Below are 17,900 nucleotides of genomic sequence, written 5' to 3'. Positions count from 1 at the left end.
TATCTGGACTGTTAAAATAACAAACACTAAACACCACAGTTAATCACAACAGCTGTGTGTACGTGTTGATTCCAGCTCTCTTTGCAGCTTCACCTTTTCTCTTCCAGGACTTTCCTCCTGGAATGCAGCGTGAGGGAGGTGCGAGTTGCTGTGGCCACAATCCTTGAAAAAACCCTCGACAGTGCCTTGCTTTATCAGGAGAAGGTCAGTGGGTGCCACCCCCTCTCCAGACATCCCCTGCCTTGGCTCTCTCTGGTGGCTCTTGCTCTGTTTGCAGGCAGAGCTCTGTGAGCTCATCCTCCCTCTTAATTCCTAGGTTAATGCTCATCTCTTCCTGCCCAGGTGCTGTTTGAAACACTTTGGGTTTTTAAGCAGTAGACAGCTCTTTATATTCAAAATATTTTTCTTTTCACAGTTAAAAACTCTACATCAGTTACTGGAGGTGCTACTTGCTCTACTGGATAAAGATGTACCTGAAAACTGTAAAAACTGTGCTCAGTACTTTTTGCTATTCAATAACTTTGTACAGAAGGTAAGAAAACATTTTTTTCTTATGGCTATTTAACTTTAAGAAGACATTAATAAAGCAGCTAGTGATCCTTATTCATAGAAGGATTTGCAGTAGAGTGAAACTCAAAACTTTTATTAGGAGTAATCGGGTTTATTTTGTTTTGTTTTTTAAATAAATGGCTTTGAATAATGGAGTAGGATAAAATCACAAAAGTATACCAGTGGAAGATGTCATTTCCAGCATATGAATTTTGGTTGTCTGTTTTGAAGGGTTGTATAGAGTTGTTCTTTAAAAAAAAATTATATATATTTATATCTATTAAAAAATCAAGCATTCAGGATTTTTATTCCATGGAGAGCAGAATAACGGACTGAATTTACTATTTCTATTTCTCTATTCTTTTTGCCTTCTTTATTTCTTGTAAGATATTTATTGTGCATCTGCTGATTCTGCTCTGGTTTGTGTAATATGCTGTGTACAATGAGACTCTTTAGGACTTTATCTTATTGATCTGTGTTGGGATATTTTGGGGATTTCAGAGTGGAAAATGCAGGTTTTAGCCTGTGCATTTCACTTTTGTTCTCTTGAGCACTAATTCTTCACCTGCACAGGAAGGTAATATGTGGGTTTTGTCTTCACAGCAGGGAATAAGGGCTAGCAGTCTTCTCCTCAGGCACTCTGCCCTGAGGCACATGGTCAACTTTCTCCTTGGCCCCAACCGGCAGAGCAATCAGGTACAGGCCATCCCCATGTTTTTTATGATGCTTAAATTATGAATAAATACTTTTCATATGATAGAATAGACAAATCCTTCAATTATTCTGCAAACCTCGTGCCAAGTGTGAGCCCACCTATGTGTAGTTAGCCTGGAAATAACTGTTTTGGCAGAAGTGAGCATGATGTTTTTGATAATAGTAAAATTTTTACCCACTCCAAAGTATTAGAAAATAGGACTGTAAGAACATTATTTTGGCTTAACAAAGTGGATTAAATAAACCAAAGGTAATTAAATCTGTCTTTGACTCAAGCAGAACCGCAGGTGGAGTTCAGCACAGGCCCGTGAGTTTGGATATCTTCACAACACTGTAGCACTGCTTGTCTTGCACTCTGATGTCTCCTCACAAAGAAATGTTGGTAAGAATTGTGGTTTTGTCTTTTGGTGCCTTGGCATTTCAGTTACATTGATTTGGAGTAACTTAATATTAGTGAGGAAAATACAGTGATTTTGAATTTAAGGCAGAAATGGTTAATACAAGTTTGATTACTTCTGATTTTGCTGTAAATGTATTAAGTGTTAAACAGTATTTTGAGGGGATGGAAATCTTGATGCTAACAGTTTTGTACCTTCTTCCCTTCCCCATGTGCCTAACAGGTATTTCCTCATGTGAGTGAATTGAGCTGTGTTGTTGGCTGAACAGACTCGCAGGCTTTTGTTTAGACTTGTGCTGTCTTTAGCTAATCTAAAGGGGAGTATTTAGACTAAGCTACTGAATAGCAAACAATTAAACACTCTCCTACTTACCTGTTATGAGAAGCAGAAACATCCAAATAAAGATAATAAAGGAATAAGTTAAAATTTTCCGTTTCCTGAAGGAGGAATTTGATGTTGTCTTTTAAAAGAATAACTTAATTTCTGTCTGAGGTTGAAAGCAGTCAAAAATCAGAAGGTAACAGGAGAATTATAAATATTCTGGATATGATGAATGTGCAAGAGGGATTGGGAGTAAAACTAAAGCTCAAACTACTGATAGTCTGTGGACATTTTGCTTTGACCTTCCTGCAGTTCTTTTGTCTGCTGTCACTAAAATAAGTGACACTTCAGGGTGCAAGAGATTTGTTACTTGGAGTGGTAGCACACGAGCTATAAACTAGTTGAGATGAGTGTCATGAGGGATTTCATGGTGCCAAATGAGCAGCAGTGTCTTCAAGGTGTGTTAGAACAAACTAATCTATGAGTGGATTGTTTTTGTATTTGCTGTTATAGCTCCTGGTCTCTTTAAGCAGCGTCCACCTCTCAGCATCACCGCTTCAGGGCCACTTCTGGCACTCCATGAAGAAGTGGAAGCCTTGCTATTCCTGTCTGAGGGAAAACCCTACTTAATGGAGGTATCTGCTCTAAATTCTGCCCTGCTTGAACCTAAAAACTTACATGATGTATTCCTTTGACAAATCTTTTCATGCAAAAGACTGAATATCCAACACCAGTGGCTATTTTAGGCCTAAACAAGAAAGCACCTTTAGTTTCTCGTCCTCTTCATATTCTAGTGTATCCCTAAGCTTTGGGGCCTGGTTTTATGCACAGACTGGTTTTATGCACATTTTGCAAGGGCCTTTGCAGCTTTTTACCATATCAAATTCAGGTTCTACCTTGAGTTGGTCTGACTCAATGGATGATGCTCGACCCTTGGCGGTGAGAATCAGGAACTGAAGGAGTGATTTGAGGGCAAGGGTTCAGCCTCCTGGGCCATGCAGGCACTGGGGAAAAGAGCTGCATCCTTCCTGGGGAGGGCAAACACCATGTTCCAGCCTTGTTTTCTGGGAGGCAGCTGTGTGTGAAGGGAGTGCTGTGCCCACAGGTGATGCACGCACTGCGGGAGCTGACGGGGTCGCTGTCGGTGCTCATGGAGATGGTGGTGTACTGCTGCTTCTGCAACGAGCACTTCTCCTTCACTGTGCTGCACTTCATCAAGGTACACACAAAGCCAGCACAAACCTGTCCCATGGGTGTTTCTCCCAGCCTTTGGTCACCCTGTGTCTTGTGCCATCACCACAGACCAATCCACTTTGCTGGATTTGGAGGGGGTGTTGGGGTTTAGGTTTTCTTAGGCCTTTATTGTTTAAATTTATAAATTTTCAAAAATCTGTAAAGCTGTCTTGAAATTCTTTGCTTAACCAGCTTATTTTGCTATCTAAGTAACTTTTTCTTACATGCAGACTCAACTGGAAACTGCTCCTCCTCATGAACTGAAAAACATATTCCAGTTACTCCATGAGATCCTGGTAGGTGAAGGGTAAAATTTGTACAGGACAGATTTTTGTATTGATGTGTAATGAAAAAAGTTGGGACTGCGTTGGTTATTTCAACATCCACACATATTTTAATCCTTCAGTCTGAAGTTTTATTACTTCCTAAATTTCTGTCTTGAAAATCCAGTGACACATGAAACTTGAGTCCTACTTGTTTTGCATGTGGGGGTGGGTAAAACATTCCATAGATACAGAATCACACACAACTTACCTAAGTTGATATTTTTCTTTCCTAACAGGTTATTGAAGACCCATTGCAAGTAGAGCGCATCAAATTTGCCTTTGAAACTGAAAATGGATTAATAGGCAAGTAAGCCAGTGGGTGAACACTCCTGTCTCCTACTGACCCTCATGGTGGTAGAGGTTCACTCCATCTCCTGGCTCCTAATCCTCCTAAATTGTTGTACTTCTCAGGGAAAAAAACTTGACATATTTTATTGAGCCCCAATTTAATCACTCCAAAAATGCTCAAAGAAAATCCAGAATAACTATTGGAATGTTACAGTGAAGCAAACTAGAAAGGAATTGAACAGGAAAGAGAGCTAACTTAATAAAATAAGGGGCAGATCAGATCAGGTGTGTAATGGGGAGGAAGAAAAGTGCCTTTGATTACCATAATAGAGGAACTGTTTGAATCCTGTAACCTTAACATTAATTTTTATTTCCTGCATATCTAAAGAAGCTGCCAGTCTTTTGTTTTGTCAGCATCCTGATTACCATAAAGAGAACCTGGTTCACCCAGCAGGATGCTTGCCCTGCTGACTGCAGCAGAGCCCCACAGTGGGACAGGTGGCTCCCACCTGTTGCTGCTCATACAAAGTGTTGTCTCTCCATTAGATACAAAACTTTACTGAAGTGAGGTTACTGAAGCATTCAAAGAGAAAAAACTCAGAAGCAATAAGATATATAAAGAAATAACTTATTTCATGTGCATCAGGAGAAGCAGCTTTGGTGTGTAAATGAACTGTGGGGTTACACAGAGAACCCCTCTGATGGGTTAGTGCAGCAGGAGCAGCTCTTTCATGGCTGTTTGGGTGAGGAGCTGCTTCAGATTGTGGCTTTCACCTTCAGTTATTTTGGATTCTGATTTAGGGAGAAAGAGTATTTAGCTTTGTTCTTCATTTCTCTCATCAGTGCTCCCCTGTTTAGTAGTTTCCATGTGTAGTTGATGGCAGAGAAGGAAATATGCAGCAGTGTAAGAGAATAGCTAAGTGATTATTTTAATTTCTGGATAAATTGGTCCCAGTTGGACCAATTCTGTGCTGTAACTTGAGCAATACATGACCTTTTTTCCTCTGCAGAGGAGAAGTGCAAGTGTTCAATTGGATTTTCATGTTGAAGGCTTTGAGAACTGCCCTGAGGTTTGGGAGTGAAACTTTTAGTTTTACCTTGAAGTTTCCTCACAACAGCATTGAACAGGATACCTCACACTGACTGGTTTTAATCCAGGAAAGGGAAATCAGCACATAATAGGTTTTGGTGCTCCTTAATAGGATGTTTGTGCATAATTTGTAGTACAGCACTGCTGTAATTTTTATCATCTGCTCTGCTTCAACAGTATTAAAATTGGCAATTTGCAATTCCCAAACAATTTTTGCCAGCTTTGGAGGTTTCAGTACAGTGTTCTTTGCTGACTGCTATGGACAGAGCAACTTTTGAGTAGCAAATCTGATTGGGGCAGCTCTGTGGAAATCTTTGTGCTTCTCCTCAGTCAGAGAATTTTGTTCAAGCGGTGGGAATTCATGGTAGAGAAAACTTGCTGGTAAGAATGGCCTGGGGTTTTGCCTGAGTCTCCCATGGAACATTTTCATGGCTGTTGAATTCTGCTATGCTTGTTTATGTGGAGAAGCTTTAAACATTCCTCTGGCTTTGCAAACTTTGATCCAGGTGGAAGCTGGTGATCTGGTTCATTTATGGGGGTTTCAGACAATTTTTTTTTTTCCTTCAGACAAATGTAACCATAGTGATTATCTAACAGAGAATGGATTATAGGGGAAGAATAACTGCATTAGGGCTGTTTAAAATTCAGGTACTGCATTTGAAAGATCAAAGTGAAAATGCAGCAGTTCTATTTTTAATCCAGTAGAGTTGTGGAAGATTCAAGACTACCAGCACTTAGAGCAGTGTGTTTAACACAAATACTCATGCTCACATCTGTAGAAACAAAATCTATTCCCTAACTTAAAATTTTAGCTTCATCTTTGCCTCCAGACTGGCTGGTAGATGAAATTCTGGGCTGTGGTTTCTAATCCATGTGTTTCTCCCCACAGCCTTGATGCACCACAGCAACCACGTGGACAGCAGCCGTTGCTACCAGTGTGTCAAGTTCCTGGTTACCCTGGCTCAGAAGTGAGTAGTGAAGGTCTCAGGCTTTAACCTCATCCCTGCCTTAGCTCCCTCTGTGACTGTTGTCAAACCTACTACTCCTGGTTTTGATCAGTTTTTTAGCCTTTGTTACTGTGCAAGGTCTTGGTAGTACAAGTGCCAGTGTGAAGTGAAATCTTTACTGGTTGGTACCTGAAGGGATATCTCAGGTAACAAATGGTAATTGGTGTTTATAAAGAAAAAGGCCATTCTGCACAGCAGGAGTTTGACATTAACACCAGATAAACATAGGGAAGCTGTTCCAGGTTTTTGAAATGTTATGAGTCCTAAATTCTCTTTGTTTAGAACTTGGCATATGTCCCAATAAAGCATAATTCTGAAATACGTGAACCTGTGGGGTAGACTGATTTGAGTATATTTTACTGAAATTATTGCTTTTGCTAATTCAGTTATCAACAGGGCTGTACAGTTTAAGTCAGTTTGCAGTGATAACAGTGCACACAGAGGGCAGCAGTGCAAAGAGAGAAAAGTCTTTGTATTTTTTTTGTAATTTTTTTAGTGTTGTCCAGAATGCCCTGTTCCTGACTAATGAATATAATTTCAATTCCCAAGGTGCCCTACTGCAAAAGATTACTTCAAGGAGAATTCACACCACTGGAGTTGGGCTGTGCAGTGGCTACAGAAAAAGGTAATTTGGCTGTAACAGGGAAATTGTCACTCATTTACAACAATGATCATGGATGGATAGTCTCCATCCTCTGCATGGCTCTCTGAGATGGCTCTAAAGACAAAATACCTCATTTTTTACAAGGACTACTTGGATGCAGCTAATCTGATGCCATGCCAAAATTTCAGTAGCCCCCCACATATTTCAGGCATAAATGCATTTACAGTGAATAAAACCAAGTGTGAATGGCTGCAGTGATTATTCTTTGCTATGTGGGAAGTTTTCAGTGCCACTGTATTCGTGTTGGGAGGCTTCAGCTTTTTCAAAAAAGCAGTTTTCCATTGCCTGTGTGTTGATGCAGGAGAATGTTTAAATGATTGGATTCCTTACAGAATCATCACAGCTTTGCACAAAGCACAGCTGCCGACTGATAGAGCTTTTCCTCCCACACGTGTAGTGTTTGTTCTTCCCTCAAAACTCAACATAGTTTGGCCAACATATCTTTCATAAGTACCCAAGGACACTTTGGAAACTTGGAGCTCAGCAGAAGTTGGGTGCTGGTTTGCAGCTGAGGGACAGCAACCTTTGTGTGGCTGCATTTAAAGTGTCTGTGCCCCAGATCTCCAGCTCACTGCCAGAGGATTCAGGAAGCTTTTTCCAGTCTTAGTTCACCCACTATCACATGTGGTTGAGGCTTTACACAAGTAAAAATCAAATGGCAAATTTTATGGCTTTCTTGGCTTTTTATGCAGATGTCTGAACATTACTGGGCTCCTCAGAGTAACGTGTCCAATGAAACATCCACTGCAAAAACCTTCCAGCGCACTATTTCAGCACAGGTATGTGTCATCCTGGCAGAGGATGTTAAACTTGCTCACTTCTTTTCTTGGAAGCATCTTTGGGTTTGGCAGCTTTAGTCACCATCCCTGGAAATGTTCAGAAAATATGTGGATACAGCACTTGAGGCCGTGGTTTAGTGATGAGCACGGTGGTGGTGCTGGTTTGGCAATTGGACTTGATGATCTTAAGATCTTTTCCAGCCTTAATGATTCTGTGATATTTCAGTGCACTTCAGACTGGTTTTCCTTTAGAAGCTCAGCCCCTGTGGTTGTTCCTGGACAAAATTAACCCCTGACTGATATTAGTGAATACTCACTAATGAGTATTCGCTCATTAGTGGTAACTCAGCTGTTTCACCACTTGGCTGTGGTGACTTGGCTGTCTCACTACAGCAGCTATTATTGTTTTAAAACAATAATAATAAAACAATAAAAATGTTAAAAAATGTGAAATGCTCACCATGCCTCCTGACACTCTCTTGGACTGTTTGCAACTCAGGACACTCTGGCCTATGCCACAGCCCTGCTGAATGAGAAGGATCAGTCTGGAAGCAGCAATGGGTCAGAAAGCAGCCCTGCCAATGAGAATGGAGAGAGGCACCTGCAGCAGGTAAAATGAGGGCAGATTTACCCCCTTACATCCTGGTGTGTGCCTCTGTGGGGCAGCTGCTCCCTTGGGGTCAGGTCAGAGCCATCACTGACCATACTGTGAACAGCTGTGCATTTACAAAAGTGACTGTGACCTTCTCTCCCTGTCCCCTGTTTGAAAGGGCTCAGAGTCTCCTATGATGATTGGGGAGCCTAAAAGTGACCTTGATGACGTTGACCCTTAGAGGAGACCCCTGTGAACACAAGAACCAGCTCAAACATTCAATGCCTGGTCCCTGCTGGAACTGGAGTCGTGTTGCTGATGCCATTGGGAGTCTGGGGGAGCAGTGGCTTCACAGGACCAGAGGAGATGCTGGAGGAGGTTGTTTCCCTGCAAGATAAAAGCATTTTTTTAGCCACAAAGGCTTCAGATCAACAAATGCTCTAGAAAACTGCATCCTCACCTGCAGTAGCTTGTGACAGTCCAAAAAACACCGAAACCAAGTTTGTCAAGAAGATTTTATCAGATACACAAACGCTAGTGGTTGAATTTTTATGTGAACATTAAATGAGTGAATGTAAAACTGTTGCTTTTCTGTGATGCTGCAAAAAAAAAAATTCTTTTGGTTTTTATACAGGAAAAAAAAAAGAAACAGACTGCCCTTATGTATGGAGGGCAAATTTTTAATCTTTCTGATAATATTGAATAGGAATATTCAAATTTCTGTAAAGATGTGTGATGACTTACATTTCATTGTAAAATATTAGTTAAAGAATGGGTTTACATAAGGACTTCTGTATTTAATATGTCTCCCTGCTAATTTGTAAAGCTCTTGATGAGAAAGATCAGCAGGATTGCTCTGTAAGAAGAGCAATTCCTTATGGAATGAGTTGGTAAAGGAGCTCTGGAATGAGTCATCTTTCCCTTCCAAAAACCCTTCAGACAGCTGGGAAGGGCAGTAAAAGAAAAGCTTTGTTCTCTAGGTATGCAAGCATTTATTATTCAAGGATGTTGGTGAATTAAAAAGGAAAAAAAAAGAAAAAGTTAATGAGTAGTTTAAAAGAAAAAAAGCACTTTAAGAAGGAATGCTGTTGCAGTTTTACTCATTACATTTTTTTAACCTTTGGAGACATATTGAATAAAATGTAGTCTCAGTCATGGATCTGCAATCACTTGCTTATGCTTTGAAATAACTGAGAAAGTTGGTATTGGTTGTATATGATGAATAATTCCTTGAGTGAGCTGGGAACACTGTTGTGCAGATTTTAGAGCAATTTTAACACAGGGAAAGAAAGAATTGGCTTTGTTTGCATTTTCACTTGACCAGGCAACGTTTAAAATATCACAGCTCTTTTAATTTGCTCACAAATAACTGGAAACCAGTTGGGATGATTTGAGCACAGTTTTGTTTTCTATGTCAAGTGCAGTTCAGTGATTTCTGGCTCTGGATTCAAGCTTCTTTTGTGCCAACTAACTTCATCTTTTGTACATTTTGTGTTTGTCACATTTTCTGCACTGCTTTTTGCCTTTATTTATGGATTCTGCCTTACTTTGAAAAAATTATATAAACAAACATGCACAGAAACGGGGGACATCTTAAGGAGTGCCTGGGTACCTCCAGAATAGACAAATTTGCCAAGTTAAAGGCACAACCAGCCAAAAAGTGCCTTTTTTTTTTTGTTTCTTTTCACAGGCTGCTGCCAAAACACGGAGCAGCAGACAGCTTTTCACTGTTGTGCACTAATATTGAAAGTAACCAGTCATTTCACTGTTGGAAGGAACCACGGCATGTGATGTCAGCTATACAGCTTTGTAACTTATTGTGGGGTAGGATGGAGTGCAGGGGGGCACCACAGTGTCTTCACAGACACAGGGCAGAGTTAGCATTTTGTAAATGTTTCTGATGATGTGCTGGGACGTTTTAAATGTGATGCGTTTTAAATTAATTTCGAACTAATCATTTCTTACAGACACCCCCCCCTTCCTTCCCTCCTTCCCCCACCCCCAAATGCTTTGGTAATGGGCCATGAATCTTCCCAAGGAGTCAGTAGACAGCTGTGATGGGAGAAGCTGGTCATGTTCCCATGGGTTGGCACCACTTGTCACTTCAGGTTCCTGTTATTTCCTATGGAAACAACATCCTCGCTAGCCGCAGGCCCAGGGAAGCCTTGGTGGGAATTGCATCAGGATGGCTCATCACCACTGTCTGCCTGAAACCAATACAAACTTTTTCACCCTTCTGCTCACGCTTGTACAAAGTCAGTGGTTATAATTTGCAATAAGATGATACTTGGTCACTTATTTTTGTTTCCAGCTGCTGTCATTCGAACCTGCTGAAGATTATTTTTTGGAAAATAGAGTTCGACAAAAAAAAAAAGAAAAAAAAACCAAACTAGTTTTTGTGTAAATTGTGATGCATTTATATGTTGTAATTTTTACTGCCAATCTTTTTGGATGAAAATGTTTTTATACAGCTTACAAAATGTTCAGTGAGGAGCAGCCACAGCCTGCCTGTGAGCGCTCGGGGAGATATTGTCCAATTAATGCATAGACGTTTGGCACTGGAAAAATAGGCAGTCTTGATGAACAGTCTTGGGATTCCTGGTCAATGGAATAAAGTTATTCCTTTCACAGAAAACTAGTGTAATCTTTAGACTGTGCACACCCTGTTATACTCTTTTCTTGTTGATCCTCTTACCCTGAACCTCCATGGGCCAGCCCTGCAGATGCTGAGCTCCTCAAGGGTGCCCTGAGCGCTGTTCTGGCTCCAGTCCAGAGTCAGTGGAAGCAGCTGAGTGGCCCTGGGGCTGCCCTGCTGTATTTCCTTATGCCACAGCATGTGCTGGGGCTCTGTCACATCTGCACCTCTGTGCAGCCTCTCCTGCCCTCAGCAGAGTGATTTACCCTGGCCACGCTCACAGGGGCGGATTAGAGCGGATTTTGTGTGTCAGATCTGAGATTTGTGGGCGAGCTGGGTGTGAATTCATCCTGCCTCTCACAGGGGTGAGGGCCAGAGGGGTGCACACACAGCTGGTGTTCCATCACTCACTTGTTTGGGAGCCAGGAGCTGCAGCTGGGGCTGCCATCCCCACTCTGCCTTTGTCCCCTGCTCCAAGGACAAGAACTCCCACTTTTCCAGCCTCTGCTCTCCCCTGTTGGTCCTGGCAGCATGGGCTGGGCATTGCCAAGTGCTGCCAGGACTGGGATCAGCACCCCTGGCATCAGCCCTGCTCTCCTCACTGAGAGGCTTTTCCACCTACTCACGTACAAGGCACAAAGTAAGGGCTAATCTTTTAATATTGTTTCCTTCCACCAGGCTTATGAAGGCTTGAGCTGAGCTGTGGAAGCTCTGTCTGGCTTATCAGGCGTGGAGCATGCTCTCACCTTGTGCTGGATCCTCCCCTCTGGCAGGGCAGGCAGCAGAGCTGAAATCCTGGTGTGTGTTTTGAGAGGTGACAGCCAAGGAGCCTGCTGAGAAATCACCCTCGGTGTCAGAGCTGTCCAGGAGCTCTCGGGCTGACATCCCTTTTTCTTTTCTGCCTCTTTGTGCAGAATTCAGGTTCCAGCTGAATGGAATTATGGGCTGTAATTATGTCCATGTTATATAATTACATGTTTAGATTAGGGTTGGGCTTTTGCCAGCTTTAGTTAACAAGTAAGAATTAGTTTCAACCTTTCAAAGTGGTGTTTTGTGCTGGGTTTGTCTTCTCTTGCCAATTAAAGCCGGAGTAACAGAGCTGCAGGGGGCTTTTGGATGGGGAAAAACACCCAAATGACAGGTTAACCTGGAGCTTGTGGTATCAAACTGTGAGGTTTTTAAATCTATCCTCAGATAACACCACAAAAATTATATATTGTAGTACCAGGAGGCTGCTAAACAGAAGTGAGACCCAGCTTTGGTGGCTGCTGGTGCTTCTCAGCCTTTCCCTGCTCTGAGCCAAGCTTTGTCTCCTTCCCGGGGCTCCAGCCCTTCCCAAGTGAAGGAACAGCAGCAACCCAAGTTCAAGGGCACATTCCCAAAGCTGGCCCATGTTTGTTTCCATAACTGGAACCGTTTCCCCTGCACCACTGTTGTTAAAACAAACTCCTGGTCTGGTGTGTGTGGGGACAACACAGTCCCAGAGCACAGCCCAGCTGTGGGCAAGGTGTCTGTGCCAACTTCCAAAGGTGCCAGCTGCCATCCAGGAGCACCCTGGATCCCACTGACAAAGCAGAATCCCTGCTGGATGGGTCCCCCTTCCCTCTTCCAGACCAATTCCCCAGGGAGATGTCTGTGAAGTCAAACAAAGGACCACAAGAGCACAGGTCTATGAATTTTATTTTAAAAAAACATTTATAAAATGCTCCTTTATAAAACTCCAAGTAAATATTTAAGGTACAAATGTAAAAACTAAGGTGCTATGAAAGATTTTTCTTCATTCTGGGGTTGTTTTAAAGGAATTGCAGCTTTCTACAGTTCTATGTGTCTTGGGAAGACCTGAAACTGTTAACACATAACACCAGCAGATCATTAACTTTGACTCAACAACAAAAAAAGCACTAATGAAGCAGTAGCTGACTGTAGCAATGCAGATAAAAATCTAATTAACCAAGCAGGCTGTTTAAACTAAAGCCCTTACACTTGACTCAAAAGTAAAGAAATCTCCTAGGAATACCATTAGGCAATTATAAAACTGCCCCAAAATGGCTAAACTAAGATTTTTCCAGGTGCTAAGCAGCATTAGCTGACAACTAATGAGCAACTAAGCAGGAAAGGAAGGAGTGATCCTCACAACATTTTTTCTTTAAAAAGTGGTGGATTTTTCCTGTGTTGGGTGACACCACCACAGCTTGTTCTGTCAAGGTGGTTATAGCAAGAAACAGTGCACGGCAGGGAAAGGACTCTGGGATGACTCCAGTGATGGGACAGGGCTCCAGCTGCATGGGGGATGCCTGGAGAGCTCTTGCAGAGCCGCCCTGGATGCTGGCCCTGGATCCTCACCCCACCGTGTGCGAGGGGCAGACGAGTCCGGTCATCAGCTGCATGTCGGAGCATGGATTGTTCTGGAAAGGCACCGAGCCAGGGACACACGGGTGCAGCAAGGCCTCCATCCCTGCTGTGCCCCAGGAGCCTCCCCTCAGCTCGGTGTGTCCCTACTGCCGGCTCCGGCAGCAGATGGCCACAGCCGAAATGCCACCAGGGCCAGCAGTGGTCACGCAGGAATTGTCCTCAATTCCCACGGAGCTCTGGGACAGGGTGTTACAGCCTGTCAGCGTCCAGCCATCCTCACAGGACACTGTCACCTAACGGGGAGCAGACGTCACCATCCATGGGTCAGCACAGGGCCTGCCCGTCCCCAGTGGCCCCACAGCTCAGGGAGATGTGGCTGATGTCACCCATCCCATCACAGCTGGGGACAGCACTGAGGGCTGGGGTTGGGACAGCCACACCCAAAAGCCATCAGGGTGGCAGAAGGACATGCAGACACAACAGCAGGGCAGAGGAGCATGGCCCATCCCTACCTTGTCCTCGTGTTCCAGGGCTGTGTGCTCCTCCAGCCGGCACTCAAGGCTGGCCCTGGGGCAGCACAGGGCATGTGCCACCCCCTCTGTCCTGCTGGCACAGCGGCTGGGCCCCCTCCCCAGCCCCTCCACGGGCCTGCCCCCAGCACCCAGCACCAGGGATGGGGAGTGGAAACTGCACCCTGCCCGGGGGAGAGGGGATGTGGGTACAGAGCAGCCATGGCAGCATCCCAGCATACACTGTGGTGCCAAGGATGTCCCCAGAGAGCCCTGAACATTCCCCCCTCCATGCACACAGCACATGCACCCTTTTACCCCAAATCCCAGAGCGTTTCTGGTAGAAACACCCTTGTCCATCAGGCCCAAAGGTCTGACCCCGTGTGTTGGGTGTTACCGGTCAGCACGTGTTCTCCTGGGGAGCACTGGGCACCCTCGGCCCCCGGGGACCCGGCCTTGATCCAGCACCCAGCCCTGGGCCACGTGCAGCACCTGGCGACGGCATAAACGCCCTGGCCCCGGCTGTGGGCCACACACTGCCTCTGCCCGTGCTTGTCCTGTGCATGGGGCACACGGCGTCACCTCGGGGCCGAGGACAGCCCTCGGGGGCCGGGGACACCCTCCGAGCCCAGCGGGCCTCCAGGGCAGCAGCTCTGCTCTGCTCTCCTCCGCTCACCTCCATGTGCTCCCCCAGCCGGCCGCCGCTGCGGGAGAAGCTGGAGCAGCTCAGCATCTCCTCGGCGCTGGCACAGCGAGCCACGGCCCTGGAGCGCCGGGAGAGACCCGAGAGCGCCGACCACACTGAGCGGCACAGCAGGCGCTGCTCCTCTGCAACGGGGCCGGGCGTCAGCGGTGGGGGACACCCGCAGTGCCACCCGCAGTGCCACCCTCACAGCCACAGTGACATCCTCAGTGACACCCACACACCCACAGTGTCACCCACAGTGTCATGCAGCGCCCACGGCACCGACCAGGCCTCCATCTCGCCCATCCCTGCCAGCAGCCAGGCCCAGCCGTGCCCGGCTCAGCTCAGGGGACATTCCCTGCCGTGCTTCCATCTCTTTCCCGCTTAGGGCAGAGCTATGCGAGCACCGAGAGGGCAGCGAGCCCCTCACCTGCCGCCAGACGTGCGGGCAGCCCCGCCACGCTGTTGGGCGTCTGCAGGCGCTGCTCCTGCGGGATCCAGGCCGCGTCCAGGGCGCCCTTGCTGGAGAAGCGCAGGAGGCGCTGGCGGAGCTCGGCCCGGCCCAGCCGGGGCTCGGCGCTGAGCAGCACGGCCGCGATGCCTGCAAGAGCCCGGGAGTGACAACCAGAGGGGACAGAGCCACCCACGCGGCGCTCCCATGGGCGGCAGGGCTCCAGAGACACGGCAGAGCATCTCCGCAGCCCATCGGGAGCGCTGTGCAGCTGCAGCGCCCCAAGGAGACACACCAACCCCGTAAATCAGGGAGCACAAGGATGCCCCCAGCCCAGCCTGGGCATGCCCGGAGACCTGTGCCAGCACCAGCCCTCCCTCCCCTCAGGGCACAGCTCGCCTGCCACATGCGCGGCCGCCTGCGAGGTGCCGCTCCGCGCCGTGAAACACGTGCTGCACTCGCTGGAGGCGCCGATGATGTCGTCCCCCGGGGCAAACAGGTCCACGCAGCGGCCGAAGTTGGTGCCCAGGGTGCCGATGGAGGCAGGCTGGTCCTGGCTGTCGGTGGCACCCACCGTGATGACCTGGCAGTGACAGCACGGCAGGGTGGCACCCCCAGCCCGGTGATCCGGGGGATGGCCTGCAGGGATGAGGGGGCACCCAAGCCTCAGGGTCCCCCACAGCCGTACCTCCGGCTCGGACGCAGGCGAGTAGAGGCACGCATCGTCCCTGTAGTTGCCGGCAGCCGCCACCATGACCGCCCCGGCCCGTGCCAGCCGCCGGCAGCCCGCGTTCAGCGCGGGGCTCAGTGCCCCGGCCAGCGGCAGCAGCACCACCCGCGGCCGAGCCCCCAGCGCCCTCCCGATGGACTCCAGGGCTGCGAGCGACAGGACACCATGGCAGGGAGCTCCGCGAGGGACCCTGCTCCCCTCGGGGCACGGGGTCACTCACCCATGAGCGTGCCGCTGACGGTGCCCTTGCCCTGGCAGTTCAGCACCCGGAGGCTGCGGATGTTGGCGCCCCTGGCCACGCCGGCGTCGCGCCCGCTCAGCACCGCGGCCACGTGTGTCCCGTGGCTGTCACACTGGCCGGCCTGGCACGGGCACCGCAGTTCCATGCCCCAGCCCATTGCAACAGAGCCGGTTTGTGATCCCACAGAGTCCCCCCCATTCTCTCTTACCCGTGCTACCCTAGAACACTTTCCTTGAAAGAAGCCCTGCCCGACTCAGCTACATCTCCAAACACACCACCTTGAAGGTCCCAATATCCCCCAGGACCACAGCTCCTGTTGCCCATCCTGCCCAGCATTTTGGTCCAGGCCAAGAGTCTCCCTTGTGCTGGAAAGCCTCACAAGCTCAGCCAGGATTTGGTGGATGCAGGAAGGTGCCAGCATGCAGCACGTGGCAGCTCAGGACTCACCTGCCTGTGGAGGTGGGTGCCATCCTCCTCGGGGATGCTCTCGAAGCCAGTCACAGTCACCCTGCCCTCGATCTCCCTGTGGCTGCTCTGCACGCTGCTGTCCAGCAGGTAAATCTCGGCCAGGTCACCTTTATCTGCCAGGGATGCAGCAGGGGAGAAAGGAAACCACCATCACAAGGGGTGTGTGATCATCAGCCTTCAGCACAGACCACCTGGGCTGCTCCCAAAATGCAGCTTCAGGCCCGCAGCACCATAGGGCAGAGCAATATTCCCATCCCTAAAGGTAAGGAGAGGGGACCTGACTCTTCCTCAAAGCCCCCCTCACACACCCCAGCGCTTACTGGGAGGGCTGTAGGCACCCGAGCTGGGCTGTGGCCGCAGGATCCTGCCCAGGTTCCAGGGAATGCTCTGGGCAAAGACATAGGCATCCTCCTCAATGTACTTCACGTGCGGCAGCTTCAGCGCCTGCAGGGAGGACACAGAGCTCCTGTTCCCCCCAAGGCTGGGGCTGCCACTGCCACCAGGGCCCAGCGTAGCTGCTGTCCCCTGCCACCACCCTGTCCTACCGTGTCCAGGACGTCGCTGCTCATCCTCACCAGGAAGGCGGGCAGCAGGTGGAAGATGTGCAGCAGCTCGGCCCGGTGTCCCCGCCGAGCCGCCCGGGCCTGCAGCCGCCGGGCCGTGCCCCGCAGCACGGCCGCGCTGCCCGCCCGCAGCATCACCACGTAGCGCCCGGGCAGCCGCCACGAGGCCTGCGGGGACACCGGGACGGGGTTCGGGACACACAGACACACACACAGACACACAGACACACACACAGGAGCGTGGCTGTCCCCCCCCCCCCGCGCTCCTCACCTTGGCGGCGCGATGGAAAGCAGCGGGTCCCGGAGGGGCGGCCCCGACGGCGGCTTCGCCTTGCTCGGCCGCCCGCAGGGCCAGACCCAGCTCCGCCAGCGCCAGCAGCAGCGCCAGCGCCCGCGGGGACATCCCGCACCCCTCAGGCAGACGGGACCCTCGGGGATGGCACCGGCGGGGACCCCCTGCGCGACCGCCGAGGGGCCGGAGCGCACCCGCGGGGCTGCAGCGCAGTCGAAGGGCTGGAGAGGGGCCGGGGAGCTGGAGAGGGGCCGAGGGGCCGGAGAGGAGCCGAGGTCCCGGAGCGCACCCGCGGATCTGAGATCCCGGAGCGCACCCGCGGATCTCGAGTCCCGGAGCGCACCCGCGGATCTGAGATCCCGGAGCGCACCCGCGGATCTCGGGTCCCGGAGCGCACCCGCGGGTCTGGGAGCTCAGCGGCGGCCGCGGCTCGGTCTGGCCGGCGCTCAGCGCGGGGGGCGCGGATCACGGCGCGGGCTCCATCGGGCGCGCCGGGCGGGTTCAGCATTAACGGGGCCGTGGGGAGGGGGCGATGGATGGGGCCGCTGCTCACCCCGAGTCCCGGCGGATCGCTGGGGGCTCTGGCGAGCAAAGCGCAGCCGCTCAAGGACTGCTTGGAGAAAGGGCTGAAAGCTTTAATGTGCCTCCTACTGCCTCACTCCACGAATAATTTCCCGTGAAATCCGCTAATCCTGTTTGGGCATTTTTTGCAGAGTCGTCACACATGACAGATGCCCTTTTTGCGGGATGATTTCGGTGATTTCCGTGGGTCCCCACGCCGCTTCCCACCTCTGCCCTCCCGCAGCATCGGCATCCCACACTGCCCCACATCCCCAGCGACCTCCGGCAAACCCCATCCCTGCTCCCGGCTTTTCAGGGAAATAGGAATTTGTGGTTTTGGCTGGTTATTTATAAGCTAGAGGTTAAATGTTTATACGGATGCACACATTTTATACAGATGTGTGTGTTTCATGTGGATGTGAATGGTTTGTATGAATATATGTTTTACACGG

General features: G+C 49.0%; 2 protein-coding genes across 3 annotated transcripts in view; one reads left to right on the top strand and one right to left on the bottom strand.

The window, feature by feature from the left end:
* USP24 (ubiquitin specific peptidase 24) overlaps positions 1-10,596 on the top strand; it is a 61,479-nt gene extending 50,883 nt beyond the window's left edge. Inside the window, exons 55-67 of one of the 2 annotated variants that reach the window (XM_064719459.1) lie at positions 108-204; positions 416-532; positions 1,153-1,245; positions 1,543-1,645; positions 2,496-2,617; positions 3,088-3,201; positions 3,446-3,511; positions 3,778-3,844; positions 5,809-5,887; positions 6,476-6,551; positions 7,283-7,369; positions 7,869-7,979; positions 8,140-10,596. In XM_064719459.1, the coding sequence (XP_064575529.1) occupies positions 108-204; positions 416-532; positions 1,153-1,245; positions 1,543-1,645; positions 2,496-2,617; positions 3,088-3,201; positions 3,446-3,511; positions 3,778-3,844; positions 5,809-5,887; positions 6,476-6,551; positions 7,283-7,369; positions 7,869-7,979; positions 8,140-8,202 (1,195 nt within the window). In that variant the 3' untranslated portion in view covers positions 8,203-10,596. Of the gene's footprint in view, positions 1-107; positions 205-415; positions 533-1,152; positions 1,246-1,539; positions 1,646-2,495; positions 2,618-3,087; positions 3,202-3,445; positions 3,512-3,777; positions 3,845-5,808; positions 5,888-6,475; positions 6,552-7,282; positions 7,370-7,868; positions 7,980-8,139 lie in introns of both variants that reach the window. The other variant, XM_064719458.1, reaches the window with a different exon arrangement.
* Positions 10,597-12,327: 1,731 nt separating this feature from the next.
* PCSK9 (proprotein convertase subtilisin/kexin type 9) lies at positions 12,328-17,532 on the bottom strand. Its single transcript, XM_064719574.1, has 12 exons — positions 16,867-17,532; positions 16,578-16,763; positions 16,353-16,476; positions 16,012-16,145; positions 15,544-15,685; positions 15,282-15,469; positions 14,993-15,176; positions 14,573-14,743; positions 14,134-14,285; positions 13,855-14,014; positions 13,461-13,642; positions 12,328-13,241 (listed from the first exon to the last, which is right to left on the bottom strand). The coding sequence occupies exons 1-12, from the start codon at positions 16,996-16,998 to the stop codon at positions 13,092-13,094; spliced, it is 1,905 nt and encodes a 634-aa protein (XP_064575644.1). The 5' UTR covers positions 16,999-17,532; the 3' UTR covers positions 12,328-13,091.
* Positions 17,533-17,900: the final 368 nt, after the last annotated feature.

Source organism: Zonotrichia leucophrys, chromosome 8 (genome assembly GCF_028769735.1).
Source record: "Zonotrichia leucophrys gambelii isolate GWCS_2022_RI chromosome 8, RI_Zleu_2.0, whole genome shotgun sequence".
NCBI classification, from domain to species: domain Eukaryota; kingdom Metazoa; phylum Chordata; class Aves; order Passeriformes; family Passerellidae; genus Zonotrichia; species Zonotrichia leucophrys.
This window is presented reverse-complemented; position numbering and strand designations above follow the sequence as displayed.